The sequence below is a fragment of the Leopardus geoffroyi genome, chromosome E1 (assembly GCF_018350155.1).
Source record: "Leopardus geoffroyi isolate Oge1 chromosome E1, O.geoffroyi_Oge1_pat1.0, whole genome shotgun sequence".
Lineage (NCBI taxonomy): Eukaryota > Metazoa > Chordata > Mammalia > Carnivora > Felidae > Leopardus > Leopardus geoffroyi.
In genome coordinates this window covers 57,855,088-57,873,822 of record NC_059330.1, presented here as the reverse complement: position 1 = coordinate 57,873,822, position 18,735 = coordinate 57,855,088, and the positions used below count along the sequence as shown (strand labels likewise).

Here is an 18,735-nt window from a genome sequence, read left to right as displayed (position 1 = left end):
ACGGTGTCTTTGCCTTTTCTTTGTCCTAGCAGAGCCCAAAAGCAGCCAGATTCCCCAAACGGTGCCTGCGTCCCTAACAGAACTCCCCTCCAACCAAAGCAGCGGCCGGACTCTGCCACTGGCTGTTCACAGACATTTCTGTTTTGCTGTTTGCTGGGGGCAGGGCAGGAAGGGGCCAGACAGAAACAAGACATCCCCGTCACGTGCTGGAAGAAGTTGGAACAAAGTCTGGGAAAGGTCAGGGTGAAGGACGCACACCTGGCCAGCACAGCGGGCACACGGCCCCCTGGGGGAGCTGGGCATATTCGGGTGTCCCTGCCGGCTGCCTCCAGAGCACTGTGGGGAGTCACCACCTGCGCCCACTCTCCAACATGGCACGATACGGTGTCACGGACCCCATGAGCGTCTGCACCTTGCAGGGGCCTGGGCGACCCCAAACACCAGGTGAACCCAAATCCCGCTGTGACGTTTCTGCAGTGTCCCTGGGCATAGAGAAGCAGTGTAGCTTAAAAGCAAAGGAATTCAAATCCACAGCGAGAAACAGCAGCACTCATCGAGGGCATACTGTGTGCCAGGCACCATTCAAAGCATGAGCTCACTCGGGGGCCCCCCCCATGGCCCGAGGCTCACTGGCCCAGAGAGGGCGGCACCTGGGGGTGGGGGTGCCGGCAAACATCTCTCCCAACAAAGGCCCTGGTTTGCAGCAGTTTCTGTGATGTGGCTTCTCCACTGTGGCTGTCGCGGCTGGGAGCGGGCTCCCGCAATCCTCTGCCAAGGACTCGGCGCCCAGAGTGGCGGAGCCCATCAGGAACCAGTGTGCGCCGTTCATCATTAATTCACCAGCACAGAATGACCACGTGGCCTGGCCACATCATTAGTAACCGTGATTTAGTGACATTCCTGCCTATGTTCCAGAAGTCCTTCCTGGACAAGGATCCTAGCATCCACATTCCCAGCCAGTTCCAAAGGCCGGAATCGAGGGCAACTGGAGCCCCTCCTGGCCAGGAGCCAGCGTCAGTTTGGGAAACTGCACAGAAGCCAGCGAAGGCCAGAGCAGCGGGTGAACACTGGAAAAGTGTCCCTGGAAAGTCCTGAGCCTCCGAGGTTCCCCCACGGAGTCAGAGGGAAGGAGTCGGAGGGCGTGGGGTGGCCTCCAAGTGAGCAGGCCACCAAGAGGCCACCTGACGGTCCTCCAAGATGAGGACAGAGCGTCCAGATGGCCGGCTGCTTGAGAGCGAGCACCTCCTCTCCCACTGTTCTTTCGGACTGACTTGCTTCTTCCAAAGACACTGAATCCTAGCATTTCAGCTCCTGTGACAGATTGAGAATACAGTAAGCTCAGCCGTCAGTGATGGAGGGAGAGGGGCAGAGCGAGATCCAAAGGTCACCCCAAAGAACACTAGATCTCCCATGAGAGGGGCCTCGATGGACCCCAGACTTCTGAGGGTCAAGAAAGACAGTTTGGGACTTGGAACAAAGAAGTGCTTTTGTGAAGAGAGGTATTGACGTACATTCCTTTTTTTTTTTTTCCCTGTGATTTTTCTGATGAAAAATCTGATGTTTTGTGGTCCTTGAAGTTCACCAAAATGGCTACAACGTGAACATCCTTCCTCCTCAACCCCTGGTCGGAGGACCGCCAGGATGCAGAGCCCCATCTGTGTTCTCCTTCTTGCCGCCCTTGCTGGAGCAGAGAACTTGACCCGACCCCTTCCTTGGGGGCACAGAGGGCTCGAAGGACCCAGGGGCCTCCTGGCACCGGGGCGTGCTCACCTGCAATGCTCTGGGTTGTGGCCCCACTAGGGCTTGTGTCCCCACCCCCCCCCCCCAGGTGACCTGGGAGCCTCTGAAAACGGGGCAGCGTGACACGGCCTCACCTGCTCGCATGCAGACCTCTCCAGGGAAGTGTGCCCTGCAGGGCCGGGCAAAGACAGGGGGTGCCAGCACCTGCTCCCCCTCCACACCCTCTCCCTGCAACGAGGAAAGCCCCTGCAAGGACTGCCTTCCGGCCGGGGACATCCTCTGCCTTAGAAAGCCTACTAAGAAATGGCCCTTCCCCCTGGGGTCACAGAGGGGTCCCCCTCTGCCTTCGGGGCTGACCAGTGCGTCTCCCTCAGGAACTTCGTGGAAGAGAAGATGGGCAGCAAATTTGTAGAGGGCCGGAGCGTTGAGTTTTCCAAGTCCTACGAGGAGAGCAGCCCCTCCACGCCGATATTCTTCATCCTTTCCCCAGGCGTCGACCCCCTGAAAGATGTGGAAGCCCTGGGTGAGTGTGGCCGGCTGGGGGCGTGGGGGGGGGGGATGGTCACAGAAGGGGGCGGCCACATCATTGGTTGTCAGCAAATGCCCATCAAAACCGCGGTGAGGTCTCATAGCTTCTGTCAAAGACCCAGAAAGTGATGGGCATCGGAGGGACACAGAGAAACAGGAGCCCTCGGCGTGGCTGGCGGGCCGTGAGAAGGCTCAGCCGCCGTGGAGCGCGGGCCGATGCTTCCCCAGTGGTTGTACGTGCAATCGCCACGTGACCCAGGGAGATTCCACGGCCGGGACGCGCCCCGAGCGTGAAAACAGGTGTCCGAGCAGGTACTTCGTAGGGCTGTTGGCTCAGCCAAAAGGCAGATACAACCCGGCGTCCCTCAACTACTGAATGGCTAATCCCAACGTGGTAAATCCATTCAACGGGCTGGCGCTCAGCCACCAAAAGCAATAAGGTGCCAACACCGGCAACCCGCAAGGAGCTAGAAAACACCGCGCCGGTTGGAATCCAGGCCAGGCACAGAGGCCCCATTTATGTGGTTCTGGTTATCTGAAACATCCGGGATAGGTAAATCCGTAGCGACAGACCGCTGATGTGGCAGCGGCGGGGGGGAGCGGGGAGCGGTGGAGGGAGAGGAAGGGGAGGGGCGGGGCATCATTCGGGGTGATGAAAACGTCCTGGAACCGGACGGATGGTTGCACAACACCGTGACTATTCAGTGTCACCAGGCTGTACGCTTTGAGATGGTTCTTAAATGGGTGAATTTGACGTTCTGAAGTGTGTTTTACCACGATACAGAACAGAGCAGGAAGCGTGTGGGATTCTCGGCTGGGTCGCAGAGCCTCAACCGTCGTCAGAGGCCCCCGTGCATTTCCTCTCCTTTAGGGAAGAAACTGGGGTTCACCATAGACAACGGGAAGCTGCACAACGTGTCCCTGGGGCAGGGGCAAGAGGTGGTGGCCGAGAATGCTCTGGATGTGGCGGCAGAGATGGGACACTGGGTCATTCTGCAGGTACGGAGGCACCCCTCTGGTGCAGGGGCCCCCCACCCTGAGGCGGCCGCGGGGACAGGCCCGAAGCCTCGAAAGAAAGCCGGTCACGGGGTTCGCGCCCACAACCGTGGGAGGGGACAGGCGGCTCCCAGGACGCTGGGGTTAGGCCCGAGGACCCCTAAAGAGATGCTGTTCACAAAACACCCGAGTGGCCAACAGCACCCCTCCTCCTCCTCATTTGGGGGAAGCAATAGTGGCCTGGGGGCACTCTGTCCACACTTTGGGTAAACCCGGCTGGGCCCAGCAGCCTCTCCACCCCCTCTCCTGCACCTCAACCAGCACCTCTAGGCCTGCCCAGCTCCCACAGACCCCAGCGCGTGCTGACCTCAGTCTGCAGGGCCAGCCTGGTCCCACGTGGAGACCCCAGCTTCGGGCCATTCCTTTTTACCCAAACCTCTCAGGGGAGGGGTGGGGACCGTAGCGTCCAGCCTTGTGCCGGCGGGGGTGGGGGGTGGGGGCGGCCGAGAAGGACTCACCGTGGGGCTGGGGGTCTTGAATTAACGGAGCACAAGAACGGACTCCCAGGCCTCAGCCGTGTAGCTGACATTCCCCAGCGCGCCCAGGGGAAGGGTGGATGGTGGGCACCACCCCCTGCCAGGGAAAGCGGTCGCGGCGGAGAGGGGCGCGTGGGCGCTGAGCCCCAGTCTCGGCCGCAGAACATCCACCTCGTGGCGCGGTGGCTGAGCACACTGGACAAGAAGGTGGAGCGATACAGCACGGGCAGCCACGAGGACTATCGCGTGTTCATCAGCGCTGAGCCCGCCCCCAGCCCCGAGTCCCACATCATCCCCCAGGGCATCTTGGAGAACGCCATCAAGATCACCAACGAGCCACCCACGGGCATGCACGCCAATCTGCACAAGGCTCTGGACCTCTTCACTCAGGTGAGGCGCTTCCCTCTGGTGCGTCCCCGGCCCCCCGGCCCCCATGCAGCCCCAGCCCCTGGCCCCCACTGTGGGGGGAACTGTGGGGACGCCTCCGCACAGGTCCTCGGTGCAGCACGCCACGCCACAGCGCACACCCGCACCTTGCACCACCAAATCAACATGTTCGTGCAAAACTTAGTCGAACATGCGATGCGTTCAAATTACGGCTGTAAAAACCAGAAATGCGTACTTTTAACCACTTTCACGACCTGCGAGTCAGTGCAGGTAAATGCAGTGTGGGTCACCTCAGGAAGGGGCCCTGCTCCCGGCGGTTTGCTCAGGGCTGCCGTGCCCCACCCCCCCACCCCCGCCCCGGGCCCTCCTCTGGCTCAAGAGGCAGCAGAAGAGAACAGCCCGGCCCTCACTGGCTCTGGCCGCCGGGCTGCTCACTCCCTGCCCCCCCCCCCCCCCCGGCCACATCCCATCCCCACGGGGCCCCCACCTGCTTCGGTGGGGCTCCTCCTTCCTCGAGAGTCCCTGCGCGACCGGACCCCTTCCACAAGCCCCTAGCATATCCCCTGATCTTCTGTTCCGCACCAGAACTTTCTGGGTGCGCACACTTGATCTCCCCAGTGGGGTCTGAAACCTTTTTTAAGGAAGACAAGACACCCCGTACCGTCTGGTAACACCTACAGAGATCTCGTTGTGGAGCATTGTGCCGAGAACGCACAGCGAGCCCCTGTTCCTGGAGAGTCTGGGCTAGTGTTCACATGCACATGAGGGGGAGCGCTGGCCGCCTCCGAGGACGGTCCCTCTCATTAAAGGAATCCAGAAATGTCCTGAGTTTGGGAATGTTTTATTTAGGAAGCAGTTTAATCCGACTTAAAATCAATACTTAGGTGATAGAACAGCATTTCTGAACGACAGAAGCACAAGAAATCATGCTCCCCTCCAGCCCTCGTGGACCGGGGCCTCAGGTGGCTGGTCCCCGCCCGCCCTGCCCCGCCCGCCCCCAGCAAGCTGCTGGCAGAGGCAGGACTCGGGTCCCAGCCGGGGCACCTGTGCCCCCCCACAGGACACCCTGGAGATGTGCACCAAGGAGATCGAGTTCAAGTGCATCCTATTCGCCCTGTGCTATTTCCACGCCGTGGTGGCCGAGAGGCGCAAGTTCGGGGCCCAGGGCTGGAACAGGTCGTACCCCTTCAACAATGGGGACCTCACCATCTCCATCAACGTGCTATACAACTACCTCGAGGCCAACACCAAGGTAAGGGCGAGCCTGGTGCCCAGCGGGTTTCTCTGCCCTCCCACCCTTCCCGCCTCATGCTCAGGACGCATCACACAGAGCTCATTAGTCAAAGAAAACCTGCCCCGTGACCCCACCGGGCTGATAGGACGGTTGTTACCCAGGCCCTGGCCACCACCCCTGCAGCACCTGTCAGCTGTCTGGCAATTTTCCCACTTGTTAGCACACTGCACGGGGACAGGTATTTTTGGGGACCTGCCGAGAAATCCGTGGGCGGGAGGAGCGGATGAGGGACCTCCCCGGGGTGCAGTGTCTGGAGACAGAACCCAGGTTTAAAGGGAGAGCCAGAAAAATCCCCCTGGATAACAAGAGCACTGCTTTCGTTCTCCTGAAAACGGAAGTAAATGTGTGCAGTGATCTGCAAGGGGCCTCGGAGGACCGGGAGTGGCCGGCCGCCCCCGCTTCCCGGTCCCTCTCGGAGTCTGGCTCAGAGAGCCTGGCGCTGACACGGGAGTGCTGTGACCCCCAGGAGAGGCAGACGCCTGCGTACCCCATACGCCTTGGCTCCCCCGAATCAGCAGAGACGGGACTGAGGCATGGCGCAGGGGTGGGCAGCAGCGGGGGGCGGGGGGCCAGATGGCGGGACCAGGCAGCACCCCTCCCAACGCCCTGGGGACAAGGTCGCAAGCGAAGCCCGGCTCTGCCCCTGACCAGGCACCCGGCCTCAAGCTTTAGGGGTTAAGCAAGGGAAGAGCCCCCGGCTGGCTTAAGGGCACATCTTGGGCCACCCACCCGTTTCCCACCCTGCCATAAAAAGCTCAAGACGCGAGCACAGCCCCGCACGCCTGCTCCCCGCAAGCAGCCCAAGACAGGGGCCATCTGTGACCACCTCTGGTGGCCTCTGAGGGCAAACAGCGCCGCTGCCCTGGCCCTGACCGCATGGGACAGCCACCGCCCGAGTCGGAGTGCAGAGTGCTGGCTTTGTTCCTGGCGAAACCCAGCCCCGGGAGGCAGGAGGGGCCAGCAGTCAGCTCTCCAGGGGGAGGGCGAGGCCTTCTCCATCCGTAGGTTGGGAGGGCTAGAATCAGAGCTGAACGCTGGCAGCCGCCTTCCAGCACTCGCGAACAAGCACACGCTGGGAACAACCACGACGAAGGGTCACCGCCATCTCTGCACTTCGGTTAGAGAAGTCTCCTGGGGAGATGCGCGTGGGAGGGACGGTCTCGCTCGAGTTTTTTAAAGACGTTTATTCAGACTCTTCGCCCCATCGTACACACGTACAGAAGTCAAGGTGGGTAGGAAACTGCTCGAGGACACGTGCCCAGCGGACAGCAGTGAAGGACACAGGAATGCGCGTCCCGCCGAGCCAAGTGCACCAGGCTGGGGGTGGCGGGACCCCTCCTCTGTCGTTAGGTAACACCTGTGATGATGTCCACGTCCCACGCTCATATCCCCCCGCCCCGGACTCCGAGCAGTCGCTCGGGAGAGGCCGGGCACCGTCTCCGACATGCACTCCAGGACTCCCACCGGCACCGTCCCTGCTTGTTGGTCCCACGGCCCCCACCCTGCGGGGACGGACAGGAGGCAACTCGTGGGGCCAGAGGGCCTCCCAGAACAAACAGACTGTCCCCAAAGCAAACAGGCAAAACACAGAAATACGCAGCTCAGCACATTCCCAAGATAACCAGGCAGAGCACAAATTTTCAGGCACAAAATGACAATTTAGAGCATGTGAATATTTTGAGTAAAAGGAGACCAAATCCATCAACCGTTCAATCAGCAAGCTCTTAACCGTGTCAGGAGGCAGCCGCGGACCGACCGCCAGTCCAAACTGCGGGTGGGATGTGAGCTGTACTGAGTACTCTTGGGGCAGGTGAGAGAACGGAAAATACCTCATTAATTCATCGTCTCCATGCTGGTTACTGCTGCTGGAACAGGGCTCTTACGTGGGTGCTGGCAAATCTGAAACCTCGCGTGTGGCTGCCATCTGTGGCTCCCGGGCCTGGCCCCGGGCTTTCAGATCCCCCCTAACCTGGACTACAAGGATCCCCCTCGGGCGGCGCTGTGTGTGCAAGGAACAGCGATGTGCTGGCACCTGGAAGCCGGAGCTCACCCGCTGGCTTCCCGGAGGAGGCGGCATTTGAGCTGGCTTCGGAAGTCGGGCGTCGCCTTGGTGAGTGGTGGTGGAAAGGAGCGTTCCGGGCTGAGCATAAGGTCAGACGCCCCAGGTTGGGCAGGTGAGCTCCCCTGCTGAAGCTCCCGGTGCTGCAAAGCCCCGCGGGGCACACGCAGCACGAGGGGCGACGCGCCGGGAAACTCGGCGCCAGGCAAGCCCAGCGGGATGGCAAGAAAGACCCACTGGACGGACACACTGCACAGACCGACTGGCCAACAGAAACGGCGCCCGAGCGTCCACACCCCCCAGTCGGCACAGAATTAAACCGCTCTGGTCAGGAGTCACGGGTGGCTGCACATTTCTGAGCAGGGGGTCACAAGGGTGGCCCGAGCGAGGGCACAAGTTGGGGCTGCAGGGCAGGCCTCGGAGCGGGACGTCCTGGGACACAGAGGCCAGGCTGTGGGCAGAGGGGAGCCGCTGGGCAGCCCTTGCCAGAGAAGGCGGGACCCCGCCAAGGAGGGGCGGGCCTCCGGGTGAGACACCGCCGGGGCGGGGCAGGGGGAGGGGGGTGAGGGGAGGCCTGGTAACCCTACGGAGCAGCGGACAAGGCGGCGACGGGGTGACAGGAGGAGCCGGCCCTCACCTCACACGGATGGCCGACTGTCGGTTCTTACCGACCCCAACGGGGCAGGGGGTACTTCTCCTCACCGCCTCCGTCCTTCCTAAGGTGCCCTGGGACGACCTTCGCTACTTGTTTGGAGAAATCATGTACGGCGGCCACATCACGGACGACTGGGACCGCCGGCTCTGCAGGACGTACCTGGCGGAGTACGTCCGGGCAGAGATGCTGGAGGGCGAGACCCTGCTGGCCCCGGGCTTTCAGATCCCCCCCAACCTGGACTACAAGGTGAGGGGGGCCCTCTCTCGGGGACACAAGCTCACCCTGTGACGCAACAGCAGCAAAGGGCAATGCTGTCCTGGCCGGCTCCGGGGGGGCCAGCCTGGCGTCACAGACAGAGTATCAATGATTGAGCAAAAAGGCCGGGACGGCTTGAAACACAGCCTCTGGGGAGGGGGCGTGGAGGCTTCGTTCATGTGGCTGGGGTGGGGGGTGTTAGAGAACCAGTGGGGTTGGTACAGAGGGCAAGGCGTGGGCGGAACATTCTGGTCAGAAATGCTTCGTCAACGGCGGACACAGGTTGCTTGGCAGCCCTGTTCACCGACCGCCCCTCTGCAGGGTTACCACGAGTACATCAATGAGAACCTGCCCCCCGAGAGTCCCTACCTGTACGGCCTGCACCCCAATGCAGAGATCGGCTTTCTGACAGTCACCTCAGAGAAACTGTTCCGCACGGTCCTGGAAATGCAGCCCAAAGAGACCGACTCAGGAGCAGGCACCGGAGTATCTCGGGAGGAGAAGGCAGGAGTCTCAACACGGCGCCCAGCGGCAGAGAAGGGGCGGGGCCCAAAACCTGGGGTCGGAAAGTGCGTCCCCAGAAAGCGGGCTGGGGCTGCGAGCCGGCTGACAGGCCCCAGTGGGGCCAGTCCCTGGGCGGCCTCCCCACCCTCAGGCTCTAACGTGGCTGAACTGGCCCGGGAGCGGCGAGGGGAGAGCTCACCAGTCTGGACGCAGAACAGTCCCTCCCCATGAGCTCAGAAGACCACGGTGGGCTCACCCCAGTAACACAACCCAGACAAAGTAAGACCTCTCCCTGCACTCCCCCTTGCCTTCTCGTGTGCAATCGGCACGTTTACGCTGCTTAGGAAATCCTGGACAGGTTTTAGTAACAGGCAGCTAAGTAGGGGGCTTCCCAGTAAATAGACCGAATTCTGGATCGCAAGACCCTCGATGCTATGAGGCCTCAGGACCCTTTTCTTGGTGTGATGACTGACACCACACGTCTCCCGACCGCAGTGGGGTACGTGACCCCGTGCGGGCCACTCCTGGACAGGGTGTGACCACGCGGTCCCCAGGGACAGCCTACACGGCAGACACGGTCAGATGACCTGACATTCGGGAATGTCTGAAGGCACCAGGCTAGGGTGGTCTGCTGCCCCCGTGGCCGGAGTCCCATGGTCTTGACGATGGGACCCAAATAGTCAAAGCCTGTCGGCCAAGATCCCCGCTTCTCGTCAGATGTGTGGCTGCACCTCTGTGACCCTGGTGTTCAGACACACACACACACACCACCCCCCCCACCACCCTTTGCTCCAGGGGTCCTAGCCGTGTGCGTGCAACGCAGGCTCCCCGACCTGGACGCCGGGGCTGGGCCGGCAGGTGCGTGCAGTGACGGGGCTTGTCGGGGACTGACCTCTAGGTGAAGGCTGTGCTGGAGGATATCCTGGAGAAGGTCCCGGAGACATTCAACATGGCCGAGATCATGGCGAAGTCAGCCGAGAAGACCCCGTACGTGGTGGTCGCCTTCCAGGAGTGCGAGAGGATGAACATCCTTACCAACGAGATGCGCCGCTCACTGAAGGAACTGAACCTGGGGCTCAAGGTAAAAACACACGGGTCAGCCGGGACCCAGGGACGCGACTTCGCTGACTCACCTCGCGAGGCGGCTGCGGGACGCGGGGGCGGGGGCGGGGACCGGCCCTGGGTGCTAGCGAAGTGCGGTCTCCTCTTGGTTCCCTGGTCCTGAGCTGCAGGCCTGCCAGGCCAGGGTGGCGCACACCGGGGCTCCGTGGCAAACTGCTTTCTCTCGAGGGCCCTTGGCACGGGGGGGCAGGGGAGACAAGGTGTGTGACCGGCCCGGTCTGCGTGCCTACCAGCGCCCTATCCGTTTGTCCCTTAGGGGGAGCTGACCATCACGACCGACATGGAGGACCTGTCCGTGGCTCTGTTCTATGACACTGTGCCCGACTCGTGGGTGGCCCGGGCCTACCCCTCCATGATGGGCCTGGCGGCCTGGTTTGCCGACCTGCTACTCCGAATCAGGGTAAGGACCGTCTCCGCGAGTCACAGGAGGCCCGCCCCCCCCCAACGGCCTCTGGGACTGTGGCTGAGAGAGGGGTGGGAAGGGGCGGCCGTGGGCCCCGCCAGAGGCCCCCGCCGGCCTGGCCCGTGTCACAGCAGGGCTGGAAGGGCCCAGCCCACGCCACACAGACGCCTGACAGTGCAGGCGCTTCCTGCAGCAGGGAGGAAACGGCGGGTCCGAGGCGGGGGCAGCTTCCATAGACCGACACAGCCCTCTCCGCCACAGCCCAAAGACCCAGGGGGGAACCCGTCGGGGAGCCGGCTCATCAAAGCCTCCTTCGGGCCCCCAAGTTGTCCTCAAAGGTTGAGCCCACCCCCCCCAACGCCCCTCTTCCCGTTCCATTTTAACCGGAGTCGGCGGGTACTGCTGTGGCACAGGTAGGAGGCCGGGTCTCGCTGACCCATCTGCGTGGCTCGGGAAGGTCCGGGCGTCACCCCGATGGCATACTTCCACCAGGAGCTCGAGGCCTGGACGACGGACTTCGCCCTGCCCACCACCGTGTGGCTGGCCGGCTTCTTCAACCCACAGTCCTTCCTCACGGCCATCATGCAGTCCATGGCCAGGAAGAACGAGTGGCCCCTGGACAAGATGTGTCTGTCCGTGGAAGTGACCAAGAAGAACCGGGAGGACATGACGGCCCCGCCCCGAGAGGGCGCTTACGTGTACGGGCTCTTCATGGAAGGTAACGGGGGTGCCGCTCCTGCTGGGCTGGAGGAGAGGCAGTGGCTGGAGGGGCAGGTGGGAGAGGTGCGTGGAGGGGCGGGTGGGCCCGAGGCCCGGCGCCAGCCGGGGTTGGTGGCACGGCTCTGACGGCACGCTCAGACAACAGTCTGGAGCCCGGCCAGCCTGGTTCGGCTTTGCCAAAAGTGGCGTGAGCACCTGTTTCAAGGCAGTGTGGGGCGTGGCCCTCGCAGGACAGCGAGAAGCAGGCAGCCCCGGGGCAGCCAGATGTCCGAGGGCGCCAGCCACCCCGTCCTGCACCCGCTGAGGCCGCCAGGCAGCCCCGTCCCTCAGACCCGTGGAGCTGAGTGGCAGCTACCGCACCACACACCTCCGGCCCACGCAGCGACTGACGTCGCCCCCTCACCTAGGGGGTGCAAGGCTTGGCCAGCAAGGGCTCGGGGCTCCCCGGTCCCCATATCAGAGACGAGCACAGCAAGAGTCGCTCTACGTGTTTATTTTGGAATTACAGACAGGAAATACAAACACCATTAACAGGGTGAGTAGAAACAGAGCAGTCTGGTTAAAGGCAAATGAAAGTTCCGTGTGCACATACATGTAATCACGTGCACTGTGCGTGCACACGTAGGCTAGACGCTACATATGAAGGGCATCGGGGAACGTTAATCTCCCGTAACATTCAGCTGGAGGTACGATTTCCTGCCACCGAAATTAAGAAGGCTGACGGGTAGGTTCTGGAAACACCACAAATGTAAACGGGTGGCCCCGAGAGCTTTAGGCCGAGCTGTCCCTCAGAGGCACGTGGCGGGGTCCCGGGGGGCACCGCGTGTACCGCATCCCATCCCGGGCCTCTGCTCACGGCTCCGCTTCCAGCCACCCCTGTGCCAGTCCATCCCCGGCACCCCGCCGGCCCCCGGTGTGGCTCACGGCCAGCACGCCACACGGCGCCCGGGCACGACCCCACGGGCCCCCCTGACCTCGCTGCGCTGTCCTGCAGGAGCTCGCTGGGACACCCAGACCGGAGTCATCGCCGAAGCAAGGCTGAAGGAGCTGACGCCAGCCATGCCCGTCGTCTTCATCAAGGCCATTCCTGTGGACCGCATGGAGACCAAGAACATGTATGAGTGTCCTGTGTACAAAACACGCATCCGCGGCCCCACCTACGTGTGGACCTTTAACCTCAAAACCAAAGAGAAGGCGGCCAAGTGGATCCTGGCGGCCGTGGCCCTGCTCTTACAGGTCTAGCCTGGCTGGCTGGCTGGGGCCTTCCCCGGGGCCAGATCCGAACCCCGACTTCAAACGGACAACAGAAGCTCAATCTTGCAACGGCCACTGATTTTTCTAGAAACCGCAGGTTGCTTTTTGTTCTAACTAACCCAGGCACTTTAGAACCACGGAAACGTGGCCTAGCCAGAGGGAGGGGGCAGCGTGGAAGAGTGGGGCACGGGCTGGATTAAAAGAGCGAAGTCACTTAGCTGTGCCTGTCTGATTCACGGGGGCCGGCCTGCAGCTCAGCACCGGGCAGCCACCAGGGGCCTGGCACGGGCTTGGGGGTGAGGCCCCAACCCCCAGATCCCGACCTGCCGGAGGGCCGTCGGGTTTGTCTTCTCCCACAAGTGGCACACAGGCTTTGGGTACGGCGGTCACACCCTCTGGCCTGAGGCTATACGCACACCACCCACCAGTGAGGGGACAGGGTGTTCCCTCCCAGGAGCTGCCACCTCCACACAGTCCCCTTCTCCCGGAGACACGGGACCTCTCTGGGTTATGACAAAGCCCCTCCCGTCGCCGGAGTTTGGAGACCTGCCACTCCAGAGGCCACTTCTCCCTCAGGCGGAGCTGCACCTGCCCACTTTCTAAACCGTGGGAACAGAACGTACCAAACATGGACGCCGGGCCCCCCTTAAACATGTGTGTCCTCGGAGGTCACTCACGTGTCATTTCCACAATAGCGGAGTCCATGGGTCCCTTCTTAGCGGACTCGGCACCTTCCTTTCCTCCTGCCCTGGGGTCCCCTCCTCCCCGGGGGGGGATTCGGCCTCCACCGCCTAACTGCGAGCCAGGGCCGGGGAATCCTGGCTTCCAGACAAGTGAGGCCTCCCCGCGGTGAACCGCGATCCAGGGGACGCTCACGGCAGCGGACGCGGGAAGGCCGATATCCCCGTCCCTTCAGAGAAGCCCTCAGCCTGTTTGTGTTTCAGGCCTTTGAACTTGTCCAGGGAGACAGGACTAAGAACCGTCCCCCCAGGCACACAGCCTGCTGCACACGGTGGGGGTGGCCGGGCTGGAACGACCCAGCTGACACCACAGGCCCGGACTTTCCGTGGCTGTTCCAGCTATGTGAGCGGGCTGCCCTTTGGGGCTGGCTGGGGTAGCAGCACAGACAGGACGGAGCGACGAGCCAGAAAACTGGGGCCAAGGGGAAGGCAGCCAGCCGGGCCCGCAGACCCCAGAGAAGATGGTCTCCGGGGAAGCCCACAGGCCAGCGCTCAGGCTCAAATGCGGAGCAAAGGGAGCCCTCTGGGAGTATCTGGCTTCAGGCCAGGTTCCATCTAATCCTGAAGTTTCGTGAAAACTTTTTTCCAAGCATTCTCACCAGAGCCACAGGAGCAGAGACCCCCAGAAGACCTAACTCAGAGGGCGACAATTCACAACGGCCCTGGGGCCCGGGAGCTCACAGAAGAGGGAAAATTGCCCATCAAATCCTCCCGCGGGGACTGAGGGTCCAACCCCTTTGGGGCCGCCCCTCAAGGCAGGCAGGACTCTGGGCCACCGGACCAGGCTGCCGGGCAGCCACTCTGCTGGCCAGGAGGGGTCGCTGCTGCCCTTCGTGTCGGAGACAGAGGGCCAGGGAACCAGAGGGGGCGCCGGAGGGCCAGAAAGCCGGCCACTTCTCAGACTAGAGAGAAAACTAGTGGCCACCAGGCAACTCATTTTTAATCCCTGGTAATAATCCCCAAATGGGAAGGTTTTCCAATTTGCCTCTAGAGCCTGAAATAAAACAGCAATTTATTCCACACGTATTGTGGGTAGCCAACAAAATTATCTCCCAACTTTCCAAGAGATGATTCACCTTTGGGTTGCAATCTGGTGCCGGTGGGGGTGGGGGGGGGGGGAGGGACAGGGAGTGGGCTAGAAGCCCGCCCTTCGTCTGAAGGTGCCAGCCTGCAGCGCCCCCCTCTGCACCAAGCCCCCACCTCCTAGGGGACCTGAGGGGCTGGCGGAGAGTGCAGGGCTGGGAGGGCCCAGAGCCGTCTTGAGGGAATTAACAGAGACAAAGGGAGCAGCTGAGTGTGGAGGGCACAGGCTCGATTGCTCAAGCCGGGTTGTGGCACAATGTTTACTCTGGTCCCACAGAATCTGCAGGAATGTGAACACTGTTTACCGAAAGCCTCTCTCCAAACAGAAACCCAGCGCCCTGGCACATTCTTTTGGCTTCTCTAGTCTAATTGTCCCACAGGACAATTTAATAACTAGTATGAAGGCAAACGGTGTTAACTGATGTGCCACTGCCCCAAAGCAGCAGAGCCACGGCCCCGACACGATTCCCAAACAGGACTCCCACCCACTGAAGCCTGCACGTCTGCCGGCCCTGGGGAGGGGGAGAGGGGAGGGGAGAAGGGCTGCAGATGCTCTCGGTCAAAGACGAGGCGCCAGAGCGCCCCGTGCACACAGCCAGAGTGTAGATGAGGCCGGCCTTCCAAGAACCCACGAAGGTGACCGCCAGCCCCAGCAAAGGAGACACGTAAAGGTGCTTCTGGGGCAACACGCAGCAGTGGAAAGCAATCTGTCCCCCCACAGAGGATGGGCCGCCAGACCCTGGGGCTGAAAGGCCTTCTCTCAGGAAGGCCTCTCTGTGCAAAAGGTTCAAGCACCTGGAGATGAAGAGATTGGGCAGCAAGGTTTTGCAATCTGCTCCTGAAGACAAGTGGGGGCGGGGGCGGGACCTTGGCCTTTGACAAATCTACGCAACAGGACATGAGTTTCAAAGATGCCCCGCTGTGAGGTGTTTAGAGCAGATCCAATAAAAAGGGGGTTCATTCATTTGCAAAGAGAAAAACCTGAGGGGAACCCACAGGTGAAAGGAGGCTTGGCTGACGGGTCACCGCACAAGCGTGGACCTTAACCGGAACTTCGAACACATGGAAAAAATTTAATGAAATAAAAATACTTCTAAGACAACTGCAACTGTGAACAGCTTCAGGGTATCTGATGACACTAAGGGATTCCAGCTAATGTCTCAGGTGCCACCCTGGTGTCCTGTTTGGGTGGGGTTTTTGTTTTTTCAATAAGAGACACAATATCTAGGGGGAAGGGAATGGCAATACACAACACATTCTTTAGGAACATGGGCCAGTACGTAATTATCAAAAAACAAAACCCGATAAAAGAGTTAAAAGTGGCTGCGGGGGAGGGGGAGGGGGAGCGCGAGAGGGCAGGAAACAGCTGCAGTCTGTCAGTTTTCTAGCCGTACTTTCTAAATTTGTGTATTATGTGAATAAAATTAAAAGTAATTAAGATAGAGGAAAAACTGGATGATGAAGTTAAATGCGATGTGGTCTCAATGGCAGAAATGTGGCTCCAGCACCCAAGGGAGCTGCTGCCGCCCGAGCCCCACTCCCCCTTCCCTGCACCCCCACCCGGGGTCGGTCCCATCCGGGGCGTCTGGGGGCGAGGGCAGGCTCACTCGGGAGAGGCCCCCCCTCTACCGGCAGCTGCACCCGCCAGGCCCCCCCCCCCCCCCGCCTGGCCTCCCCACAGCCCCGCTCGCGGCCGCCAGAGGACACAGCCCACGGCTCTGGGCGCCAAGCGGCAGCCTCCGTCCCTAGATCCCTAGTGGCAGGCTCCTCCTGAGTGGGCAGAGCGTGTCCGGTCTCCGCGCGCCCCTCCCGCTGCCGTCACCCCGGCCCCGCTCCGTGCCGCCCAGGCCGCCTCACCTACATCCAGGCCTCGAAAACCTGGGTGACCCGAGAGACGGAGCCCTCAGGGCCCCCCGCGAGGGGACCTGGGACCCCCCCCCCAGCCCGAGGCAGAAGCCACCAGCCCCCCCCCCCAACCCTGTGGCTTCGCCGGGCAGCACCTGTCCGTCCTCAGAAGAAGTTCTTGATCAGCGGGGTCACCATCTTTACCCACAGCTTCACCTGCCGACTCGGCTGCTCGAAGGTGGCAGACGATACCACGCCTGAGCACAGATAGAGCTGCTCCTGCTCCTGAGGAAGAGGAACAAACCATCAGGGCCTCCCGCGGCGCCGGACGGACGGCGCGACATGTGGAGCCCCCCGGGGGCGGGAGGGGGACGCTGGCCCGTGGGCCACCCCTTCCCCGGCAAACAAGCTCGGGAGCCCCGGCTTCTATGCTTTTGGAACGCACGGGTGTACGGAACAGGCGACACGGAGGGAGATACAGCCGGTAGGAAAAATACTTACAAGTGACCCCACTAAACGAGGCAGAGCAACTCACAGGCACGATTTTTAATTTTCACTTTTTAGGACTTTTTAATTTTTTTTAATGTTTATATTTATGTTTGAGACAGAGAGAAACAGAGCGTTGGGCGGGGGAGGGGCGGGGAGACACAGAATCCGAAGCGGGCTCCAGGCCCCGAGCGGTCAGCACAGAGCCCAACGCGGGGCTCGAACTCATCAACCGCGAGATAGTGACCTGAGCCGAAGTCGGATGCTCCAGCGACTGAGCCACCCAGGCGCCCCTCAAAGACACGAGTTTTAAACGGGACGGTTTTTCTTTTCTCAAGTCAGCAAGAGTGGCTTTGTGATATCGTGACCCTGTGCCGACAAGAGGTCGAGGAAACAGGCGATCTCGTGCACTGCTGATGGAAACAGGTCACGCCTGCTCTTAGGAAGCTCTGCTTGCAAGAATTTATCCCAAGAAAGGGGCCCCTGAGTGGCTTGATCAATGAAGTGTCCCACTCTTGATTTCAGCTCAGGTCACGATCTCACAGTTCGTGAGACTGCGCCCTACATCGGGCTCTGCGTGGACGGTGTGGAGCCTGCTTGGGATTCTCTCCCTCCCTCTCTCTCCGTGCCTCGCACACTCGCTCTGTCTCTCTCAAAATAAACGTTTTTTTTTTTTTTTAAAGAATTTATCCCAAGAAAATAACTATGCACTCAAGATTTTTGTATGCTGATTATCTGTCACAGCAACATTTATGGATAGGGGAAAAACTGGAAACCACCTAAATGTCCAACACCAACTAGTCAAATATAATAAACCCCCAAGACAAACCAGCATTCACCACGATATAATCGTGTTCTAGAAGAACGACACAGAGAATATAATCCTCATGCCGTTAACGAGAAACAAGCTATGCCTCTCACAGGCACAAAAAATGAGAGGGAATCCTCAGAATGACTTCCATGAATGGAGGAGGAGGTGTCTTCTAAGTTTTCATGTCCACGATGAATGTTTACTTTACATTTAAAAACAAATTAAAAAACAAAGAAGCCTTCTCTTAAGCTGTGCTTAGAATCTTTGAGAGGAAGCTTTTTTTTTTTTTTAATTTTTTTTTTTTTCAACGTTTATTTATTTTTGGGACAGAGAGAGACAGAGCATGAACGGGGGAGGGGCAGAGAGAGAGGGAGACACAGAATCGGAAACAGGCTCCAGGCTCTGAGCCATCAGCCCAGAGCCTGACGCGGGGCTCGAACTCACGGACCGCGAGATCGTGACCTGGCTGAAGTCGGACGCTTAACCGACTGCGCCACCCAGGCGCCCCGAGAGGAAGCTTTTTTTAAAAAAAAAAACAAAAAACAAAAAACAATCCACCCTCCAAGTCCTGTGTTCCCATAATAAGGTATTTGAAGAAGCAAGGGGAAAGTGACCCTGACTGCTTCCACCACTCAGGGCTGAGACAGCGATCCCTCTCTGGACCTTGCATCACTCCGTCTAGAAGACACCACGTTCATCATAAGGACCGACTATCCCGCAACATCGTAAGGACTGGACTGATTGGCCTCGAAGGCCCCGCCCACTGTAGCAGCAGGGGGCACCAGAGGGAGCGTGGGGAGGGCACAGCCCACAGTGCCAGGGAGCTCATGCTCCCTTCCCGGGGGGCAGCGACGCCCCAGCGAGAGCAGGGCAGAGAACATCTCACCCTCCAGAACACGAGGAAGCTCTGGGAAGTGTCCACGTGGAGGGCTGGGCAGACCCGGGGCCCCAACTGCATTTCTCCTGCGTGGTTTTCAGGCTCACGGCCTTCGCCACATGGGGCAGGGCACGGGTGGCACGACTACGCCGGGTGGGCTCTTCTAGGACAGCTCTCACCCTCAGGCCTCCTAACGGCAGCAGCGAGGGCCCCAGTCTCCAGCTGGACGTGCCTGCCAGAGCCGCCTGCCGCTCGGAGGGCCGGTGTGCAGATGTCTCCACAGACCCAGCTTTATGTGTTCAGATGGATACTCAGCCAAGAGTTCAAACAGATTACCAGAAACACTTAAGTTTCCTCATAGACCCCACAACGGGGCTGGAGAAGGAAGTCAGCTGATCAAGGTCACAATGCTGTTCAAGGGAGCCTTTCTTGGGTCACAA

General features: G+C 60.5%; 2 protein-coding genes and 1 long non-coding RNA gene across 5 annotated transcripts in view; 1 reads left to right on the top strand and 2 right to left on the bottom strand.

Moving 5' to 3' along the window:
- DNAH17 (dynein axonemal heavy chain 17) overlaps window positions 1–12,670 on the top strand; it is a 103,411-nt gene extending 90,741 nt beyond the window's left edge. For both annotated transcript variants that reach the window (XM_045490925.1, XM_045490924.1), the window contains exons 72-81: window positions 2,115–2,263; window positions 3,140–3,267; window positions 3,963–4,190; window positions 5,248–5,439; window positions 8,262–8,441; window positions 8,772–8,954; window positions 9,853–10,035; window positions 10,333–10,476; window positions 10,972–11,197; window positions 12,194–12,670. In XM_045490925.1, coding sequence (XP_045346881.1) covers window positions 2,115–2,263; window positions 3,140–3,267; window positions 3,963–4,190; window positions 5,248–5,439; window positions 8,262–8,441; window positions 8,772–8,954; window positions 9,853–10,035; window positions 10,333–10,476; window positions 10,972–11,197; window positions 12,194–12,441 — 1,861 coding nt within the window. In that variant the 3' untranslated portion in view covers window positions 12,442–12,670. The remainder of the gene's footprint in view (window positions 1–2,114; window positions 2,264–3,139; window positions 3,268–3,962; window positions 4,191–5,247; window positions 5,440–8,261; window positions 8,442–8,771; window positions 8,955–9,852; window positions 10,036–10,332; window positions 10,477–10,971; window positions 11,198–12,193) is intronic.
- On the bottom strand, window positions 6,646–10,833 carry LOC123604622. Its single transcript, XR_006715391.1, has 3 exons — window positions 10,088–10,833; window positions 9,847–10,029; window positions 6,646–8,891 (listed from the first exon to the last, which is right to left on the bottom strand). It is a non-coding gene; the product is annotated as an uncharacterized LOC123604622 (long non-coding RNA).
- A 3,605-nt stretch (window positions 12,671–16,275) lies between the features above and the next one.
- Window positions 16,276–18,735, bottom strand: part of PGS1 (phosphatidylglycerophosphate synthase 1) — a 31,164-nt gene continuing 28,704 nt past the window's right edge. For both annotated transcript variants that reach the window (XM_045490954.1, XM_045490955.1), the window contains exon 9: window positions 16,276–16,406. In XM_045490954.1, coding sequence (XP_045346910.1) covers window positions 16,287–16,406 — 120 coding nt within the window. In that variant the 3' untranslated portion in view covers window positions 16,276–16,286. The remainder of the gene's footprint in view (window positions 16,407–18,735) is intronic.